Source organism: Cherax quadricarinatus, unplaced genomic scaffold (genome assembly GCF_038502225.1).
Source record: "Cherax quadricarinatus isolate ZL_2023a unplaced genomic scaffold, ASM3850222v1 Contig140, whole genome shotgun sequence".
Lineage (NCBI taxonomy): Eukaryota > Metazoa > Arthropoda > Malacostraca > Decapoda > Parastacidae > Cherax > Cherax quadricarinatus.
Window position 1 is genome coordinate 93669 of NW_027195166.1, and position 23832 is coordinate 117500.

Below are 23832 nucleotides of genomic sequence, written 5' to 3' on the forward strand. Positions count from 1 at the left end.
GACAGTTCTAATACAGATGGAAGTGACAGTGAAGATGAGTTTCAAGGTTCTGGTGAGGTTTTGTCCGAAACTAATGACCATAATATGGGTAATAGTGAGGAAAACCCAGACAACCCACAGCCTTCCACCTCTGGTGCTGGGCCGTTGTTCAGTTGTACCAGAATCAAAGAGGAAACTCCTATTTTCCAAAATCCCAGACTCAGATGTGAGCATTGGTGATGATAATGATAGTGATTATGAACTACAAGCTCTTCAAACTTGTTCCAAGAATGGAGGAGGAGGAGGAGGCAGAGGAGGAGGAGGCAGAGGAGGAGGAGGCAAGAGGAGGAGGAGGCAAGAGGAGGAGGAGGCAGAGGAGGAGGAGGAGGAGGAAGAAGAAGAGGAGGAGGAGGAGGAAGAAGAGGAGGAGGAGGAGGAGGAGGAGGAAGAGGAGGAGGAGGAGGAGGAGGAAGAAGAAGAATACGTAATGATAACAATAATACATAATAATAATAATACATAATAATAATAATACATAATAATAATACATAATAATAATAATAGGTAATAATAATAATATGTAATAATAAATGTTCACCCATGACAGTAACAAGATAAGGGGAGATAACATCTGATAAGTGCTGACGTTTGATGAGGGTAAATGAGGGTAGAGCTGATGCCAAAAGATGAGATGAACATCGCCCTCCCTTTGTTTTTGCTGGTATACTAACATTTCTGTCTGTCTATTTGCCTGTCTGTCAAGCTCCCTGTCTATCCATCTAGCTCTCTGTCTCAGAGAGCCACAAGACTGCGTCATCACTTTTACTCACATCTTCAAGCAGAGTATAGCACTTTGTCTGGGTTTCTTGGGTTATCCTAGGTAATTTATACTATGTATACTTGTATTTATGTGTACCTGTGAGACAGAGATAGACAGACAGATAGAATGAGGGAGAAAGATAATTAGATAGAATGGAGGAGGGGAAGCAGCATCCGACCCCATTGTTTTGACAGGCCGGAGGGGGAAAGAGTAATGAGCCAATATGTCACTTTGACAGCTGCCGACTCCTTGTAATTTACACTATGGACGAGGAGGAGAAGGAGAAGGAGGAAGATTAGGGGGAAGAGGAAGAAGAGGAAGAGGAGGAGGAGGAAGAGGAAGAGTAGGAGGAAGAGGAATAAGAGGAAGAGGAGGAGGAAGAGGAATAGTAGGAGGAAGATTAGGGGGAAGAGGAGGAAGAGGAAGAAGAGGAGGAGGAGGAAGAGTAGGAGGAAGAGGAAGAAGAGGAGGAGGAGGAAGAGGAGGAGGAGGAGGAAGAGGAAGAGTAGGAGGAAGAGGAGGAAGAGGAAGAGTATGAGGAAGAGTAGGGGGAAGAGGAGGAAGAGGAGGAAGAGGAAGAAGAGGAGGAGGAGGGTGGAACACTAGTACACTGGTACTGGTACACTAACATTTCTGTCTGTCTATTTGTCTGTCTGTCAAGCTCCCTGTCTATCTGTCTATCCGTCTAGCTCTCTGTCTCAGAGAGCCACAAGACTGTGTCATCACTTTTACTCACATCTTCAAGCAGAGTATAGCACTTTGTCTGGATTTCTTGGGTTATCCTAGGTAATTTATACTATGTATACTTGTATTTATGTGTACCTGTGAGACAGAGATAGACAGACAGATAGAAAGAGACAGACAGATTGAAAGAGATAGAATGAGGGAGAAAGATAAAACACCATTGTGTATGACACCATGTTTCAGAGTTCCACAAGCTGCAGAACTAATAGGAATATGTTCAGTGACTGTATATTGGTATATATATTATAGAACAATAATAATAAACAATGTTTTGTATTGTTTGTTTTTGTAAACAAGTTTTGTAAACAATATATTGATAATTATGTTTGTGTGCTTATTGTGTTGTATACAACGAGTGTATATATGTACATTGCACCTTACTTTGGTCTCATAGGCCACATAAGTTATGTGAAAAAATAAAATAGTGAAAAAAACAACAAACCTTCAAATACAAGTAAACTAAAGTTTACCGGGTGAGCGGCTGTTGCCATACGCGGCTCATTTTCTGCAAACTTCATGCATCCATATCTCCGTAAGTATTGATGGTAAATTTTTTTTGTTTATCCTATAATGTTTAGAAAAAAAAACTCTATTTTTTCATAAGAAAAAATAATTTTTTTTTTTTTGAAATTTGGCCGACCCTGAGAACGAGTTTCGGAGAGGGCCTGTCGACCCTCAAAGGGTTAAAGCCAGGACATCCAGCTTCTTCTCATTCATAACATCCACAATCATCTCTTTCTTATCATTTGCACAACATCCACGCACATTCAGACTTCCCACTTTGACAGTTTTCTTTTTCTTATTATTTTTAGTCATTATTACAGGAAAAGGGGTTACTAGCTCATTGTTCCCAGCATTTTAGTTTACTTTTACAACACGCATGGCTTATGGAGGAAAGATTCTTATTCCACTTCCCCATGGATATAAAAGGAAAAGTAATAAGACCAAGAACTATTAAAATAAAATAAAAAAAAAAACTCATTTGAGTGTGTATATATAAACAGGTACATGGATGTGTAGTGTGGCCTAAGTGTACATAGAAGTAGCAAGACATACCTGTAATCTTGCATATTTATGAGACAGACAAAAGACACCAGCAATCCTACCATCATGTAAAACAATTACTGGCTTTCGTTTCTCACTCACTTGGCAGGATGGTAGTACCTCCCTGGGTGGTTGCTGTCTACCAACCTACTACCTACAGTTATTCCCAGTTTGACTAGAGAAAACGTAATTCTTCCGACATTATGCACAGCTGCTTTGTAAACATATCTTGTATTTACATCAATTTTTATTCTGTGAGTGTATGTATCATGTTTATATGCTATTTAATTGGTTTCATATATAATTTTGAGGAAAATATCGTAGATGGATTAATGAAAATGCCTATACATTGGACCCCCGGTTAACGATATTTTTTCATTCCAGAAGTATGTTCAGGTGCCAGTACTGACCGAATTTGTTCCCATAAGGAATATTGTGAAGTAGATTAGTCCATTTCATACCCCCAAACATACACGTACAAACGCACTTACATAAATACACTTACATAATTGGTCGCATTGGGAGGTGATTGTTAAGCGGGGGTCCACTGTATTAACATAAAATAAGACATTTAGTGTGCCCAAGAGTGATTATTATTATGTAGTATTGGCGTCATGAGTAGAGAGACTTAGTGATTTTAATGTGTACCTGCACACCAGCACAGTGTGTAAGTATATTTAGGTACAGGTGCACATAAGTATAATTATCAGAGCACACATAAAATACACAGTAACTTTAAAACACTTGAAATTTTGGAAAGTTTCTTGACATAATAGATGTGGTCACGGAGAATCTAAACAAACCGGGCGGAGTGCACCATATTTGAAAGATTGCTTGCCGTATAGCAAATTTTGGTCATAATTTGACATCGCCGTATTAGCGGAATGCCGTAAGGCGAAATGCCGTAAAGTGGGGCCCTACTGTATGTGACTCCCTGGCAAATCTGGGACTCTTCTCTTCCCAAGCGATGCTCTAACACAGAGGGAAGTGTCAGTGAAGATCAATTTCATGGTTTTGAGGAATTTGTGACCAAAAGCAATGCTCAGGATACCAGAAGAAAGAAAGAAAGAGAAAGGATAAAGGAGAATGAAGGAGAATAAAAGAGAATGAAAGAGAATGATAGAGAATGAAATAGAAAGAAGGAGAAGGAAGGAGAAAGATGAAAGAAGAGAGAGAGAGAGAGAGAGAGAGAGAGAGAGAGAGAGAATTAGGTAGGAGGATGGAGGGGGAAGTGATCATCGGACCCCATTGTTTTGACAGGCGGTAGGGGAAGTGAGTAATGATACAATTTGTCATTTTGGCAGCTGCCGGACCCTGACTCGGCACATTTAGAAGTCCACCCATTCGCACACACAAGACAATGAAAGTGTCCAGTGACTATAAATGTGTATATATATATTATAGAAACCAGAAGAAAGGAAGGAAAGAATGAAGAAAGAAAGAAAGAGAGGTAGGTAGGTAGGAAGGAATGATGATGCATTTACCTAGGATAACTACCTGACACAACTGTTTGTTACTACTATGAAGAAAACTGCTCAGAGAGGTGTTTTGTCCATGCACATAAAAAAAAAGCCCACAAAAATGCAGACACACACGTTTTATGTGTGAGGAGTTTATAACACCATTGTGTATGAAACAATGTTTCAAAGAGTTCCAGAAGCTGCAGAACTTCTAGGAACATGTCCAGTGACTGTACATTTGTATATATATTATAGAACAATAGTAATAAAAAATTTTTTGTATTGTTTGGTAAACAAGTTTTGTAAACAATATATTGATAATTATATTTGTGTGCTTATTGTGTTGTATACATAGAGTGTATATATGTACATTGCATCTTAATTTGGTCTCACAGGCCACTTAAGTTATGTGAAAAAATATAAGAGTGAAAAAAAGCAAGAAACCTTGGAATGCAAGTAAACCAAAGTTTACTGGGTGAGTGGCATTTACAACTGTTGCCATATGCGGCTCATTTTCTGCCAACTTTACTCCTCTATATCTCCATAAGTACTGATCCCAAAAATTTATTTTGGGGGCTTAAAACAGAAAATTAATCTTAACATTTTGATAGAATTTTTTTTTTTTTTTTAATATTCTTCGATACCAGGAGACATTTCAGATTTTGGGGTTGCGACAGTCAAAGGGTTAAGTGTCAGCTACCAAACCTATACGAAATACATATGACATTTAAAGTTCTCCAGAGCAAGTATTTATTATTGTTATTGTTATAAATTATTATAAATTATTATTATAAATTATAATTATAAATTATTATTATAAATTATAATTATAAATTATTATTATAAGTTACTATAAATTGTTGCTATTATAAATTATTATTACCATTGACATACCTTGTTCACTGATTTTAATCTATTCTTAAGAAAAACAACCAGGAAAAATCGTGCTATTTTTGTATTTTTTCTTATGAAAAGAGTGATTTAGGAGTGTTTACCCTGATGAAAATACTGTTTTCTCTTGTTATAGAGCAGAGGTACAGATGAGAGAATGTATCTATCTTATAATGTTATCCCAGAGTGGCAGCCTCCACCCTCACCCTACTCACTTAATATGGCTTATATTATTTATTTTGGCATCTTTATTACAGGTGTAGGAGATTTATTGTGTTTCTGATATCAGTTTGGAATAAATGTGATAGATAGATAACCTTTATTACTAATATTAGCATAATTACACAACATCTTATTAGCACCACAGCTAGCATTCAATGCCCATGACGACTCGCCAGATTTTTAATGCTCTCTCTGCTGATCTTTCCCTCTTTCCTATAGCTCCTCCCACCTCATAACGATGTTAGATGGTGACTTTAATGAATTAGACAGAAAAATTAATAAAAATCGAAAAAAAATTGGAAAAAGTTCTGAAAATTCATGTTCATATGTATATTACTCCCTGCATCATAAAAATAATTTTTGTAAAATGACTATAATTCTTTGTAGAAACATGATGCAATGATGATACTTATACCAAAATGTTGCCAGATTCTTAAGCTATTTTACTTTTTTATTGTTTTCTGTAATTTATAAGAGTTCTGCAAATTAAAATAAAACTGTCAAGTTGGAGTTTCATTTTTATTTTATTTTTTCTTTCTAAAATATGTATTTAAGTCATCATTTGGCATCATTACAAAGTGGGCAGAGCTATAGCAGAGGGAGAAGTGAGCAGTGTCTCAGTAACTCATGACTGCCCATGACGCATGGAGGGGTTGTGCCTCTCGGCACTGTAAAATATTGTATAATTATACTGTTTTTATCAGTAAAGGTTATCTACCTATTATATTAACTCCAGAATAATATTAAGTATAACATAAATAATACAGAAGAATCATAAAGGCACCCAAATTAATTACAACTGACATTATATAGAGGTATTGAAGGGTGGAGGGCAGGGAGGGATAAAAAAAAAAAGTGACCGCAACCATTACAGAAAACGTTGCGCATTATGCACCTGAAGGGTAACTATAGAAGATCACTCTAATCCTATGCAAAGACTAAAAAAAGTGCGATTTTCTCGAAAAAAATTTTTCGCAAATAATCAGCTATGTATGCGTTTCCTGGAATATCTCGGAAGTAAGTCATTGACCTATTTCATGTTGTATTACCATTATTAATAAACAGATTGCAAGGAATTTCCCAGCAAACATAAAACTGAATGTTTTAATTTTAGGTGATGATACTTTTGAAGTGTCAGTAAGGGGTGATTCTTCGATTAGCAATGAATTTTTCCGACGTGGCCTTAGGAACAGAACTCCATCAGTAAGTGAGGAGAGGCTGTATTTGCTTTTAGTTCTGAGTCTGGGTTCTCCTGCTCATCTCCATCTTTGTCTCTCTTTCCTCCTTGTTCCTATAATAACAATAATAATATTATCTTTATTTCTACAAGTACATGTAGTACAAGGTACAGTGGAACCTTGGTTTTTGTTTGCCCTGGTTTTCATCGAATTCAATTTTCAAAATTTTTCCCAGTTTTCGTTCATCACCTCAGTTTTCATCAGTCTGCCATGCCAAACATGTCTGCCTGCCTGCACCCACACAAAGCATCCCATGCATTCTGAGTGAATCTTGCTTTGTTTCTCATTGAGTGACCATTACCCTGCGCGTTCATTCAAAACATTTCGTAATAATCCATTGTTTTTTGTGCTTGTTTATTGAGTGTGACTGCTAAATTAGCCACTGTGGGGCTAAAGAAAGTTCTGAGTGCCAGCCCTTTGATAAAGAAGGCGAGAAACATGATAGAATTCAAGAAAGAACTTGTGGCAAAGTACGGGGATGGATGCAAATGACCAGGATCTGGAAGAGTTGGTGGACGACCACAGGGAAGAACTAACCACTGAAGAGCAGCAACACCTTCAACTGGAACAGCAACAGATCGCAGCTGAGGAAATTACCTCAGAGGAGGAGGAAGAGAGAGGGGAAACTGTGCCTTCTTCAGTGATTAAGGACATGTGTGCAAAGTGGAGTGAGTTGCAAAGTTTTGTGATGAAATGTCACCCTAACAAAGATGTTAAATATCACCATAACAGAGCTGTTGCAAGCCATTTCTGCAACATGTTCAATGACAATGCCTTGTCCCATTTTAGGCAAATCTTAACCCTTTGGGGGTTTCGGACGTACTAGCACGTCTTACGACCCAGGGTTTTTGACGTACTAGTACGCTTAAATTCTAGTGCCCTCAAATCTAGTGAGAGAAAGCTGGTAGGCCCACATATGTAAGAATGGGTCTATGTGGTCAGTGTGTGCAGTATAAAAAAATCCTGCAGCACAGTGCGTAATGAGGAAAAAAAACTTTGATGGTGTTTTTGGATTAAAACAGCGACTTTGCCCTGTATTTTCGTATGGTATTTATTGTTGTATTCTAGTTTTCTTGGTCTCATTTTATAGAATGGAAGACAAGATGATTTTGACTGGTTTTACAATGAAAAGTACCTTGAAATTAACCTCAAAGTAGCAGAAATGTTCGATTTTTACCAAAGTTCAAAAGTAAACAAATCATGTCAAGCGTCCAATACACATCAACTGGTGAGTCTAATATTCCTTCACAAGTGCGCTGATATTATTTATACCATTTCTACACTAATGCAGTAGTCTGCATAACAGTAAATCTTATTTTTTTTGCAAGAATAAAAATTCAAAGTGGAAAGCCAAAGAAATATAAGAGGGGCCTGGGGATGTGACTAACGAACAGAGAACTTGTTATTTTAGTGTCAGGAATGTCTTTCTTGTTTATTCTGGACCCTATTCGGAAATTGGCATCTTTTGAAATTTGTGTGAAATTGGCAAAATTTCTAAATTCTGACCACCTTATTGGATTGTTGAAATCGGTAAATGGGTGGTTTCTTGTACTCATTCGATAGAAAAAATGGAGTTCTAACAAAATAGTTATGATTTTTGTCGACTCGTACACTGGAATTGGCCGAAAATAGGGCTCAAAGTGGACAAAATCGCCGGTGCGTGAACATCGTCGAGACCGCTAACTTCATGAGAGCATAATTCCGTAAGTTTTCCATCAAATTTCATACTTTTGGTGTCATTGTGATCGGGAAAAGATTCTCTATCTTTTCATAAGAAAAATAATTTTTTTTTTTTTTTTTAAATTTGGCCGACCCTGAGAACAAGTCTCTGAGAGGACCTGTCAACCCCCAAAGGGTTAAAGAAATGCCAGAAACTGACCTCCCTAGACAGATTTTTTGTGTGACAGGGGTCCAGTGCCAGTAAAAGACAAAGAAGGGAAGTAACTCCGGATAGTGATTTGCTACTTGAAGTCCTTATGGAAGGGGATTCCCATTCCAACCAACCTCTACTCCTTCTCCCTCTCCCCTCCTCGTGTCTTCCATACACCAACAAAAGTCTTCAACAAAGGTAAAAGTGATATTAAATGTTCATTTATCCATTTCATTAGTCCTTTATATTTATTTCTCATTGTTTTCTGTATGTAAAACTATAGTTATTCTCTACAAAATGTGTTTTTTGTTAATACTTTTGGGTGTCTGGAATGGATTAATTGGATTTACATTATTTCTTATGGGAAATATTGCTTCAGTTTTCATTGAATTTGGTTTGGATGAGAATGATTGCTGGAGTATGTGTGAAGAATGATTGATGGTGCGTGAGTGAAGAATGATTGATGGTGCGTGAGTGAAGAATGATTGATGGTGCATGAGTGAAGAATGATTGTTGGTGCATGAGTGAAGAATGATTGTTGGTGCATGAGTGAAGAATGATTGTTGGTGCATGAGTGAAGAATGATTGATGGTGCATGAGTGAAGAATGATTGCTGGAGTATGTGTGAAGAATGATTGATGGTGCATGAGTGAAGAATGATTGATGGTGCATGAGTGAAGAATGATGGTGCATGAGTGAAGAATGATTGTTGGTGCATGAGTGAAGAATGATTGTTGGTGCATGAGTGAAGAATGATTGTTGGTGCATGAGTGAAGAATGATTGTTGGTGCATGAGTGAAGAATGATTGATGGTGCATGAGTGAAGAATGATTGCTGGAGTATGTGTGAAGAATGATTGATGGTGCATGAGTGAAGAATGATTGATGGTGCATGAGTGAAGAATGATTGATGGTGCATGAGTGAAGAATGATTGTTGGTGCATGAGTGAAGAATGATTGTTGGTGCATGAGTGAAGAATGATTGATGGTGCGTGAGTGAAGAATGATTGATGGTGCATGAGTGAAGAATGATTGATGGTGCGTGAGTGAAGAATGATTGATGGTGCATGAGTGAAGAATGATTGATGGTGCATGAGTGAAGAATGATTGATAGTGCATGAGTGAAGAATGATTGTTGGTGCATGAGTGAAGAATGATTGTTGGTGCATGAGTGAAGAATGATTGTTGGTGCATGAGTGAAGAATGATTGATGGTGCATGAGTGAAGAATGATTGATGGTGCATGAGTGAAGAATGATTGATGGTGCGTGAGTGAAGAATGATTGATGGTGCATGAGTGAAGAATGATTGATGGTGCGTGAGTGAAGAATGATTGATGGTGCATGAGTGAAGAATGATTGATGGTGCATGAGTGAAGAATGATTGATAGTGCATGAGTGAAGAATGATTGTTGGTGCATGAGTGAAGAATGATTGTTGGTGCATGAGTGAAGAATGATTGTTGGTGCATGAGTGAAGAATGATTGATGGTGCATGAGTGAAGAATGATTGATGGTGCATGAGTGAAGAATGATTGATGTTGCATGAGTGAAGAATGATTGATGGTGCATGAGTGAAGAATGATTGTTGGTGCATGAGTGAAGAATGATTGATGGTGCATGAGTGAAGAATGATTGATGGTGCATGAGTGAAGAATGATGGTGCATGAGTGAAGAATGATTGATGGTGCATGAGTGAAGAATGATTGATGGTGCATGAGTGAAGAATGATTGCTGGAGCATGAGTGAAGAATGATGGTGCATGAGTGAAGAATGATTGATGGTGCATGAGTGAAGAATGATTGATGGTGCATGAGTGAAGAATGATTGCTGGAGCATGAGTGAAGAATGATGGTGCATGAGTGAAGAATGATTGATGGTGCATGAGTGAAGAATGATTGATGGTGCATGAGTGAAGAATGATTGCTGGAGCATGAGTGAAGAATGATTGATGGTGCATGAGTGAAGAATGATTGCTGGAGCATGAGTGAAGAATGATGGTGCATGAGTGAAGAATGATTGATGGTGCATGAGTGAAGAATGATTGATGGTGCATGAGTGAAGAATGATTGCTGGAGCATGAGTGAAGAATGATTGATGGTGCATGAGTGAAGAATGATTGCTGGAGCATGAGTGAAGAATGATGGTGCATGAGTGAAGAATGATTGATGGTGCATGAGTGAAGAATGATTGATGGTGCATGAGTGAAGAATGATTGTTGGTGCATGAGTGAAGAATGATTGCTGGAGCATGAATGGTGATTACTGGTGGTAGTTACTATTGAGAGTTAATGGTGGTGTTACTGGTGGTGGTTACTGGTAGTTACTGGTTGTGGTTACTGGTAGTTACTGGTGATTGTTACTAGTGGAGGTTATACTAACACCTTGTTCTCTTACAGTGGTTGGAGCATCTGGAGAAGAATGGAGTACTGGTGGTGGTTACTGATGATTGTTATTGGTAGTTGTTACTGGTAATTGTTACTAGTGAGGGTTGTAGTAACACCTTGTTCTCTTACAGTGGTTGGAGCAACTAGAGAAGAATGAAGTACTTGTGATTGGTACTGGTGAAGGTTGTACTAACATTCTTGTTCTCTTACAGTGGTTAGAGCAACTGGAGAAGAATGAAGTACTGGTGATGGTGGCACAGATCTTCCTGGATCTAATTCTTCATGCTAGGCTGCCATTATCTTTGGTCAATCTCATCATCATGGATGAGTGTCATCATGCCTCCGGGTCTCACCCTATGAGAGAGATAATGAGACAATACGAGTCTCTGAAAAAATCTTTCCCTCAGAAGTGTCCCAGAGTTCTGGGACTGACGGCTTGCGTCATTCATCGTAAGTGTAAAAAGAAAGACGTAATGGACACCATGAAGAAACTGGAATCGGCAATGGATTGTGTGTTGGTAACGACCACAGATCAAGAAGTTACAAAGTACAGTGCTAGCCCCAAGGAGAAAATAATTTGCTATAAATCTGACACTTTCTCTGAATACCAAGAAATAATCAGTGCTCAGTTACAAGGAATAATAGAAGATGTAAAAGATGATCCAGATATTGAAGACAAGTACAAGAAAGTATTTATTAAGAAAATGAGAAACATAAGTCACATCATGGAGACGCTGGGAGACTGGTGTGTAGCTCGGGCCATCATGTATGAGATGGAATACTTTGACGATGTGGAGAGGATTGAGGATGTGCCGGCCCTTCGTCAGTTGATGGCCTCACTAAGGGGTAGATTGCAAGAAATACTGGATTATTGTGGAAGAGAAGAAGCCACAATGAGCCCTATTGAGAATGTTTCCAACAAGGTCAAGAGGCTATACGATATATTTCATGCATGTAATAAGGTGGTGTATGGATTGATCTTTGTTGAGAGAAGAAACACTGCAAAGATTCTCTATGATTTACTGTCGGCAGCTGCTAATGAAAGTGACAATCTTGCCTTTGTTAAGCCCCTGTATGCCGTGGGTTCTATGTCCCGCTGCAGCACTGATATTCATTTGGCTCAGCTGGAACTTTGCAGGCAGAAGGAAACCTTAAATAAGTTTCGTAATGGTGATTGCAATTTTCTGGTTTCAACCAGTGTTTTAGAAGAAGGTGTGGATATCAGAAAGTGCAATATAGTCATACGATTTGATAAGCCACAGAACTACCGTGCCTACCTGCAGTCTAGAGGACGAGCTCGTGCACACCCCTCCAGGTACTTACTCATGGTAAAAGTTGCTGAATTGCAGGAGATGCTTGAAACACTGGAAGTGTATAGAGAAATTGAAGCCTCTTTCACGCAATTATGTCACAATCGTCAGTTACCTACAAGGATAGAGAGCAGCTTGCACTTTGCTGAAGATGAATATATTGCTCCTTATCAGCCTTATGGAATTAATGGACCCAAAATTACTGGTAATTCTGCCATAGCACTTATTAATTTGTATTGTGGTAATCTTCCTCAGGACAAGTTTACAGTACTGGCACCAGAAGTTGTCTATGAGAAGAGTGACCAAGGATGTGTGGCTGAGATAAAGTTGCCTATTAATGCTTGCCTTAAAACAAAGGTGCGTGGAGATTGTATGGAAAACAAAGAGCTTGCCAAGAAAAGCGCTGCACTCAATCTTTGTAAGAAGTTGCATGCAATGGGAGAGTTAAATCATGACTTGAGGCCTGCTGAGATATCAGATGATAGTATATTGGAAGGTCTGGTGGAAGTTGTGCCAGAAATGCCCATCAAGGCCGGGGAACCCGAGCCTGGCACGAGGAAGCGACGGCAACTTTATGAGAGAGAAGTGTGCCAGGCTTTTACTTATTACCATGGATTGTTTAAGCTGTATTCTATTATCATTCAACCTACAGGCACACAGCATACTAGTTTGCTTGTAGATTCTACCAAGAGTGATATGTCAGTTGGATTGATTTGTAAAAGAAGCTTATTACATTGTCCATTTGCACTCTACTACACCAAGTGGGGTGAAGTGGAAGTTAGAGTGAAATTTATTAAGGAGATTATGAACTTAAATCCTGAGTTGATGAGAAAAATTGAACATTTCCACAAATTCATCTTTGAAACCTTGTTGGACATCAATTCAGTGCTTTTTGATTTTAGTTCTAGAAATACTGGTGTATATATTGTACCTCTAGCACAAGCAAGCACCATTGACTTAACTTTACTAACTCAGATATACATGTTGCCACATCTTAGAGTGCCCATTGTATACAGATCAGCAGAAAGCTTCCACTTTGAGAAGTCTTCTTACGAGGATGCCATAATATATCCTCTGTATACAACAGAAGAACCTGTCCACATGTTCTATGTTACAGAAATATTAACTAACTTGAGTCCACAATCAGAGTTTCCTGATTCTAAGCATGTGTACTCTAGTTATTGCCACTATTACCTCCAGAAATATGGTAAGAGTATCACTAACATGCAGCAACCTTTAATATCAGCAAAGCACTTACCAAAAGAACTCAACTACTTGAAGATGCCAGCGATGTCAGCGATGTCTTGTAAGAGTAGCAACAAAGCTAAGCATCATCCTCCCATCTTTGTGCCGGAGCTGTGTGGTGTGCTGCCTCTCAAGGCCTCTCTCTGGTGGCAGATCATGTGCATACCTTCCATTATTCATCGCCTCAATAGTTTAAACTTGGCTCACCAACTCAATGTAGCCATGAATGATTCAAAATTGATCTCCAAAGATGTAGAGTATGAAAAAATCAATTTTAACTGGCCAGAAGAGATAATTACAAGAATAAATAATTCTGGTGAGGAGAATTTATGTGCATCATTAATGAAAAGTAAGAGTGAATATATCCATCCATTTGTGATAGTTCATGCCCTCACACTGTGTGCTGCTCATGAGAACTTTGATCTGGAAAGATTGGAAATTCTTGGAGATTCTTTCCTCAAGTTTATTATTACAGAATATTTATTTTTGAAGGAGACTGAGAGTCATGAAGGTAGACTCTCACTGCGTCGTGGAAAACTTGTCTGCAACAGAACTCTCTCTTCCCTGGCAAAGTGCAAATCAATACCAAACAAGATGCAGTCATTTTACCTGGAACCACCTCTGAATGGTTTACTGCTGGGCTTTACCATCAAACCTGAAGTTAGTAACAAACTGAGAAGCTGCAACCTTTCACATGATAAATGGCCAAGTCTACCTAAGTCTTCTCGACTGGAGAACTTACAAGAGGTGAGTCTCAGAGTTTTCTTCCCAAGCATCTTTCTTTTATGATTATAAATGTTATTTTAATTCTGACAGGTTGTATGTACAACACACACACTGCAGTTTAAAATGGTGTTTTAACTGTACAAGTCTTTTAATTGGTGGAGATACATGGGGAAGAGATAACATGATTGAAAGTAGTGAGTTGTGGCAGTGAGGTACAGTAGTAGGAAAAATATTCAGTTTGTTGGTTGGTTGGCCATAAGAATAAGCTTTGTTCAGCAACTTACTCCCTTGAGATGTGGCAGCATCTCAACCGATGAGGTTGACCACCTCTGTGTCTAAGTCTGACATCATCTGCAGATCTGCACTATTAGTAAGGGAAAAGTTTTTATTGATGATGCTCTTTGGTGTTGGACTACATTGATGATTCTCATTGGTGTTGACTACATTGATGATTCTGTTTGGTGTTGGACTACATTGATGATGCTCTTTGGTGTTGGACTACATTGATGATGCTCTTTGGTGTTGGACTACATTGATGATGCTCTTTGGTGTTGGACTACATTGCAGAGTGTAATGAACCCTTGCAGACACTACCTCTGGGTGACACTAACCCACCTGTGGGTGGTACCCTCACAGACACTACCTCTGGGTGGCACTAACCCACCTGTGGGTGGTGCCCTCACAGACTCTACCTCTGGGTGGCACTAACCCACCTGTGGGTGGTGCCCTCACAGACTCTACCTCTGGGTGGCACTAACCCACCTGTGGGTGGTATCCTCACAGACACTACCTTTGGGTGGCACTAACCCACCTGTGGGTGGTACCCTCACAGAAACTACCTCTGGGTGACACTAACCCACCTGTGGGTGGTGCCCTCACAGACACTACCTCTGGGTGGCACTAACACACCTGTGGGTGGTACCCTCACAGACACTACCTCTGGGTGGCACTAACACACCTGTGGGTGGTACCCTCACAGACACTACCTCTGGGTGGCACTAACACACCTGTGGGTGGTACCCTCACAGACACTACCTCTGGGTGGCACTAACCCACCTGTGGGTGGTGCCCTCACAGACTCTACCTCTGGGTGGCACTAACCCACCTGTGGGTGGTATCCTCACAGACACTACCTTTGGGTGGCACTAACCCACCTGTGGGTGGTACCCTCACAGAAACTACCTCTGGGTGGCACTAACCCACCTGTGGGTGGTGCCCTCACAGACACTACCTCTGGGTGGAACTAACCCACCTGCGGGTGGTGCCCTCACAGACACTACCTCTGGGTGGCACTAACCCACCTGTGGGTGGTGCCCTCACAGACACTACCTCTCTGGATGGCACTAACCCACCTGCGGGTGGTGCCCTCACAGACACTACCTCTGGGTGGCACTAACCCACCTGTGGGTGGTGCCTTCACAGACACTAATGAGGAACAGTGATGTCTGGGCTTCCCTAGTGCTATCTGCTTCCCTAGTGCTTTCTGGGCTTCCCTAGACAGCTTATTTGAATTTTTGTTTTAGTTAAGAACTTGTTATACAATGGTTGAATGGAATGGTGCTTGCAGGGAACGGTGCTTGCAGGGAACGGTGCTTGCAGGGAATGGTGCTTGCAGGAAATGGTGCTTGCTGGGAACAGTGCTTGCCAGGAATAGTGTTTTTAGGGGGGTGTCTTATATAAGAAGTTTATGTTACAAGAAGTTCTTAGGCACTTAAATATGCTTGAGCACTTATTGTACTGAATGTTTACACATTCAGTACTGGACCACTGTAACAAGGTCCTGGATGCTCTAGAAGACAAACAAAATGCAGATGTAGTATACACAGACTTTGGAAAAGCCTTTGACAAGTGTGACCATGGTGTAATAGCACACAAAATGCATGATAAAGGTATAACAGGAAAAGTTGGTAGATGGAGCCATAATTTCCTAACAAATAGAATACAAAGAGTAGTAGTCAACAGAGTAAAGTCTGAGGCGGCTACTGTGAAAAGCTCTGTTCCACAAGACACAGTACTAGCTCCTATCCTGTTCCTCATCCTCATATCTGACATAAACAGGGATGTAAGCCACAGCACCGTGCCTTCCTTTGAGATGACACCTGAATTTGCATGACATTGTCTTCCATTGAAGTCACTGCAAGACTCCAAATCTTTAAATGGTTCTCAGAAAACAATATGAAGTTCAGTGATGAGAAATTTCATTTACTCCGATATGGAAAATGTGAGGAAATTAAAACTACATCGGAGTATAAAACAAATTCCAACCACATAATAGAGTGAAAAACTAATGTAAAAAACCTCAGAGTGATAATGTCAGAGGATCTCACTTTCAAAGACCACAACACTGTATCAATCACATCTGCTAGAAAAATGACAGGATGGATAATGAGAACCTTCAAAACTAGAGATGCCAAGCACATGATGACACTCTTCAGGTTGCTTGTTCTATCTAGGCTGGAATATTGCTGCACACTAACAGCACCTTTCAAGGCAGGTGAAATTGCTGACCAGAGAACCTTCACGGCACACATAAGTGCAATAAAACACCTCAGTTACTGGGAATGCTTGAAGTTCCTCAACCTGTACTCCCTAGAATGCAGGTGGGAGAGATATATGATTATGTTTGCTTGGAAAATGCTAGAGGAATTAGTACCAATTTTACACATGAAAATCACTCTCTATGAAAGCAAAAGACTCAGCACATGATGCAACATCCCCCCAATGAAAAGCAAGGGCTCCACTAGCACGATAAGAAACAACACAGCAAGTGTCAGGGGTCCAAGACTGTTCAACTGCCTCCCAGTATACATAAAGGGGATTACCAATAGACCCTTGGCAGTCTTCAAGAAGGCACTGGACAGGCACCTAAAGTCAGTACCTGACCAGCCGGGCTGTGGTTCGTACATTGGGCTGTGTGCAGCCAACAATAATAGCCTGGTTGATCAGGCCCTGGTGGTACTGATTGTGTGACTGATGATTGTGTATTGTACTGGCATCAATTGTGTGACTGATGGTTATCTTTCTCTCACTAGTGGCACTGATTGTGTGGTGATGGTTGGTTACCTTCCTGCCACTGGTGGCACTGATTCCTTGTATCTGGATTAATTTTATTGTTTGGTTCAGTGCTTGACAAAGAGGAGTCGTCAGTCGTATGTGGTGACTTTAATTAATGGTTTAATTGTCCACAATGGCAGTCTTATTCATGTGAGATTTTTGTATCTAATAGATCAGAATAATTTTGAGAATAATGTGTTATCAACCACCCATATTGGTGGATATATATTAGGCTTGTTTCTGCAAACTGTCAATTCTTTTACCATTAAAAATGGTGACGTGATATCACTTGGTATTACCGAGTCCGACCATTGTCTTCTTACTTTTAGTGTTGATATTTTGGTGAACTCATAATTCCTTTTTGTAATTACAAAAATCTTTACTAGGATGAGGTTGGTGTGATGGTGATAAATGCTTGGGTGTGGGGGGGGGTTCATCTTCAGTGTGTAGTGAAGGTTGGTGTGATGGTGACAAATGCTTGGGTGTGGGGAAGTCATCTTCAGTGTGTGATGAAGGTTGGTGTGATGGTGACAAATGCTTGGGTGTGGGGGAATGTTCTTCAGTGTGTGGTGAGCAGTTAGCAAAGAGTCATGATCAAGTGTTTTAGACTCTCACTAGTAACTTCTCTACTTTGATTACTTTTAACAATCTTTAGTCATGATGTTACCTCTTGGTACAATTCCTCTGTTTCCCAGTTATATAGTCTTCTACACTTGTTAACTCAGCTTAAGACCATACAAGCAGTCTTCCACACTTGTTACACTCAGCTTAAGACCACACAATCCCTTTTCCACATAAGCAGTCTTATGTGGAAGAGGGCTGAAAGATGGCAATCTAGAACAAGCCATTGATTCACAAACAAACAAATAAAATTTATTTCTTTGCAAGATTACATTGAGATTATGAAGTTACAATAATGAGTTGCAGCACAAAGAGCCATTATCATGCCTAGGCATTATGGGCAGATTTAATTTAATGGCTTACAGACTACTTAATACTAAAGAAATTGATCATAGTTTAAGTTGCACATCTTTTTTATATTTATAGTTGACAGTAATTTTACTCTAATTACAATAGTTTCAAAAATAAATATTGAAATTATATTATGGGAATATAACATTGTGAGTTGTTGAAAGTAGTTTACAGTATGAGAATGCTACAAATTGGGTGTAAGGCTGTATTGTTTTGGGTAATAGGTAACTGGGAGATTTTTGGTAAAGTTAAATATTAAGTATTGAGTATTTAGTTTAGTGTGAGTAGGTGGCTTTTGAGAGGAACCTTAAATTGGTGTTCAGATCTGGCTACTTTAGTATTTACTTGTAATGAATTCCAAATTTTGGGGCCCTTTATGTGCATAGAGCTTTTACATATGGAGATATGGACATGGGGTACATCAAAAAGAGATCTGTGTCTTGTGTTGTAGTTGTGTGTCCTGTTAAGGTTGGTGAGGAGAAGTTTGAGTGGAGGGTTTATGTTTGAGTGTAGTGTTCTATGTATGTAGTAGGCACATGAATAAGTATGGATGTTCTTAATGGTGAGCAGTTTTAAACTTTTGAATATTGGTGGAGTATGCTGTCGGGAGTGGGAATTTATCATCATTCTGACTGCAGCCTTTAGCTGGGTTATTAGTGGTCATAGGTGATTTAATATTGTTGATTCCCATGCACAAATTTCACTACACCACTGAGAGTAGTGTACCACTTTTGTGGCTGGATGTTACTTAACCTTTACTCAGCTGTGTTGGCATTTTTTCTCTTTGTTGTTCACCTTGTTCATCATGTTGACCTTGATATTCACCTCATTCACCTTCTTGACCACATAGTTGATGATCACCTTGTTGTAGGTGGTTAAGAATATAGGAGGAGAGAGAGAGAAGGCCAGCAGAGGAAAGAAGAGAGCAGCTAGCTGTTACAACCCCTGGAGTGAACATGATCTCTCAGATAAGAACATAGCTGACAGCACTGAGGCTCTCATTGGTGCCTACCTGCTAGCTGCTGGTGCTGACACTGCTGTCAACTTTATGCACAACCTTGGTCTTGGTGTATATAATGTGAGTACTGTGCACCATGTATGCTAGTATGTAATGTGAGAAATGTAGAATGTAATGTAAGTACTGTGCACCATGTACAGTAGTATGTAAGTACTGTGCACCATGTACATTAGTATGTAATGTAAGCACTGTGCACCATGTACATTAGTATGTAATGTAAGCACTGTGCACCATGTACATTAGTATGTAATGTAAGTACTGTGCACCATGTACATTAGTATATAAGAGCTGTGCACTATGTACATTAATATGTAATATAACTACTGTGCACCATGTACATTAGTATGTAATGTAAGTACTGTGCACCATGTACATTAGTATGTAATGTAAGCACTGTGCACCATGTACATTAATATGTAACGTAAGTACTGTGCACCATGTACATTAGTATGTAATGTAAGCACTGTGCACCATGTACATTAGTATGTAATGTAAGTACTGTGCACCATGTACATTAGTATGTAATGTAAGCACTGTGCACCATGTACATTAGTATGTAATATAAGTACTGTGCACCATGTACATTTGTATGTAATGTAAGCACTGTGCACCATGTACATTAGTGTGTAATATAAGTACTGTGCACCATGTACATTAGTATGTAATGTAAGCACTGTGCACCATGTACATTATTATGTAATATAAGTACTGTTCACCATGTACACTAGTATGTAATGTAAGCACTGTGCACCATGTACATTAGTATGTAATATAAGTACTGTGCACTATGTACATTAGTATGTAATGTAAGTGCTGTGCACCATGTACATTAGTATGTAATATAAGTACTGTGCACCATGTACATTAGTATGTAATATAAGTACTGTGCACCATGTACATTAGTATGTTATGTAAGTACTGTGCACCATGTACATTAGTATGTAATATAAGTACTGTGCACCATGTACATTAGTATGTTATGTAAGTACTGTGCACCATGTACATTAGTATGTTATGTAAGTACTGTGCACCATGTACATTAGTATGTTATGTAAGTACTGTGCACCATGTACATAAGTATGTTATGTAAGTACTGTGCACCATGTACATTAGTATGTAATGAATGTGCTATAGTATGCAAGTATTGTGTACCATGCACATTAGTATGTAATGTGAGTACTGTAGTATGTAATGTTAGTACTGTGCACCATGTGTATTAGTATGTAATGTAAGTACTGTAGTATGCAATGTAAGTACTGTAGTATGTAATGTAAGTACTGTGCACCATATACATTAGTAGGTAATGTATGTACTCTAGTATGTAAGTACTTTGCACCATGTACATTAGTATGTAATGCAAGTACTGTGCACCATGTACATTAGTATGTAATGTATGTACTCTAGTATGTAATGTAAGTACTGTGCACCATGTACATTAGTATGTAATGTAAGTACTGTGCACCATGTACATTAGTATGTAATGTGTGTACTTTAGTATATAATGTAAGTACTGTGCACCATGTACATTAGTATGTAATGTGTGTACTTTAGTATATAATGTAAGTACTGTGCACAATGTACGTTAGTATGTAAGTACTGTGCACCATGTACATTTGTATGTAATGTAAGTACTGTGCACCATGTACATTAGTATGTAATCTAAGTACTGTGCACCATGTACATTAGTATGTAATGTAAGTACTGTGCACCATGTACATTAGTTTGTAATGTAAGTACTGTAGTTTGTAATGTAAGTACTGTGCACCATGTACATTAGTATGTAATGTAAGTACTGTGCACCATGTACATTAGTTTGTAATGTAAGTACTGTAGTTTGTAATGTAAGTACTGTGCACCCTGTACATTAGTATGTAATGTATGTACTCTAGTATGTAATATAAGTACTGTGCACCATGTACATAAGTATGTAATATAAGTACTGTGCACCATGTACATAAGTATGTAATATAAGTACTGTGCACCATGTACATTAGTATGTAATATAAGTACTGTGCATCATGTACATTAGTATGTAATATAAGTACTGTGCACCATGTACATTAGTATGTAATGTAAGTAATGTACACCATGTACATTAGTATGTAATGTAAGCACTGTGCACCATGTACATTAGTATGTAATGTAAGTGCTGTGCACCATGTACATTAGTATGTAATGTAAGTACTGTGCACCATGTACATTAGTATGTAATATAAGTACTGTGTATCATGTACATTAGTATGTAATGTAAGCACTGTGCACCATGTACATTAGTATGTAATGTAAGTGCTGTGCACCATGTACATTAGTATGTAATATAAGTACTCTGTATCATGTACATTAGTATGTAATGTAAGCACTGTGCACCATGTACATTAGTATGTAATGTAAGTACTGTGCACCATGTACATTAGTATGTAATGTAAGCACTGTGCACCATGTACATTAGTATGTAATATAAGTACTGTGCACCATGTACATTAGTATGTAATGTAAGTGCTGTGCATCATGTACATTAGTATGTAATATAAGTACTGTGCACCATGTACATTAGTATGTAATGTAAGCACTGTGCACCATGTACATTAGTATGTAATATAAGTACTTTGCACCATGTACATTAGTATGTAATGTAAGTGCTGTGCATCATGTACATTAGTATGTAATATAAGTACTGTGCACCATGTACATTAGTATGTAATGTAAGCACTGTGCACCATGTACATTAGTATGTAATGTAAGCACTGTGCACCATGTACATTAGTATGTAATGTAAGTGCTGTGCACCATGTACATTAGTATATAAGAGCTGTGCACTATGTACATTAATATGTAATATAACTACTGTGCACCAGGTACATTAGTATGTAATGTAAGTACTGTGCACCATGTACATTAGTATGTAATGTAAGCACTGTGCACCATGTACATTAATATATAATGTAAGTACTGTGCACCATGTACATTAATATGTAATGTAAGCACTGTGCACCATGTACATTAGTATGTAATGTAAGTACTGTGCACCATGTACATTAGTATGTAATGTAAGCACTGTGCACCATGTACATTAGTATGTAATATAAGTACTGTGCACCATGTACATTTGTATGTAATGTAAGCACTGTGCAACATGTACATTAGTGTGTAATATAAGTACTGTGCACCATGTACATTAGTATGTAATATAAGCACTGTGCACCATGTACATTATTATGTAATATAAGTACTGTTCACCATGTACATTAGTATGTAATGTAAGCACTGTGCACCATGTACATTAGTATGTAATATAAGTACTGTGCACTATGTACATTAGTATGTAATACAGTGGACCCCCACATAACGATTACCTCCGAATGCGACCAATTATGTAAGTGTATTTATGTAAGTGCGTTTGTACGTGTATGTTTGGGGGTCTGAAATGGACTAATCTACTTCACAATATTTCTTATGGGAACAAATTCGGTCAGTACTGGCACCTGAATATACTTCTGGAGTGAAAAAATATCGTTAACCGGGGGTCCACTGTATAAGTACTGTGCACCATGTACATTAGTATGTTATGTAAGTACTGTGCACCATGTACATTAGTATGTAATATAAGTACTGTGCACCATGTACATTAGTATGTTATGTAAGTACTGTGCACCATGTACATTAGTATGTTATGTAAGCACTGTGCACCATGTACATTAGTATGTAATGTAAGTACTGTGCACCATGTACATTAGTATGTAATGTAAGTACTGTGCACCATGTACATTAGTATGTAATGTAAGCACTGTGCACCATGTACATTAGTATGTAATGTAAGTACTGTGCACCATGTACATTAGTATGTAATGTAAGTACTGTGCACCATGTACACTAGTATGTAAGTACTGTGCACCATGTACATTAGTATGTAATGTAAGCACTGTGCACCATGTACATTAGTATGTAATGTAAGTACTGTGCACCATGTACATTAGTATGTTATGTAAGTACTGTGCACCATGTACATTAGTATGTTATGTAAGTACTGTGCACCATGTACATTAGTATGTTATGTAAGTACTGTGCACCATGTACATTAGTATGTTATGTAAGTACTGTGCACCATGTACATTAGTATGTTATGTAAGTACTGTGCACCATGTACATTAGTATGTTATGTAAGTACTGTGCACCATGTACATTAGTATGTTATGTAAGTACTGTGCACCATGTACATTAGTATGTTATGTAAGCACTGTGCACCATGTACATTAGTATGTTATGTAAGTACTGTGCACCATGTACATTAGTATGTTATGTAAGTACTGTGCACCATGTACATTAGTATGTAATGTAAGTACTGTGCACCATGTACATTAGTATGTAATGTAAGTACTGTGCACCATGTACATTAGTATGTAATGTAAGTACTGTGCACCATGTACATTAGTATGTTATGTAAGCACTGTGCACCATGTACATTAGTATGTAATGTAAGTGCTATGCACCATGTACATTATTATGTAATATAACTACTGTGCACCATGTACATTAGTATGTAATGTAGGCAATGTGCACCATGTACATTAGTATGTAATGTAAGTGCTGTGCATCATGTACATTAGTATGTAATATAAGTACTGTGCACCATGTACATTAGTATGTAATGTAAGCACTGTGCACCATGCACATTAGTATGTAATATAAGTACTGTGCACCATGTACATTAGTATGTAATGTAAGTACTGTGCACCATGTACATTAGTATGTAATATAAGTACTGTGCACCATGCAGTACATGCTTTTGCAATACTTGAAAATGAATGTAAATGAGAAATGAAATGAAAATGTTTATTTCCTTGCCAAGCTTACAATGTG

At 38.5% G+C, this 23832-nt stretch overlaps 1 protein-coding gene across 1 annotated transcript in view; it reads left to right on the top strand.

Moving 5' to 3' along the window:
• The first annotated feature begins 10570 nt into the window (after window positions 1-10570).
• Window positions 10571-23832, top strand: part of LOC128685665 (endoribonuclease Dicer-like) — a 179226-nt gene continuing 165964 nt past the window's right edge. Inside the window, exons 1-2 of the mRNA XM_070080090.1 lie at window positions 10571-13952; window positions 18829-19035. Coding sequence (XP_069936191.1) covers window positions 10899-13952; window positions 18829-19035 — 3261 coding nt within the window. The 5' untranslated portion in view covers window positions 10571-10898. The remainder of the gene's footprint in view (window positions 13953-18828; window positions 19036-23832) is intronic.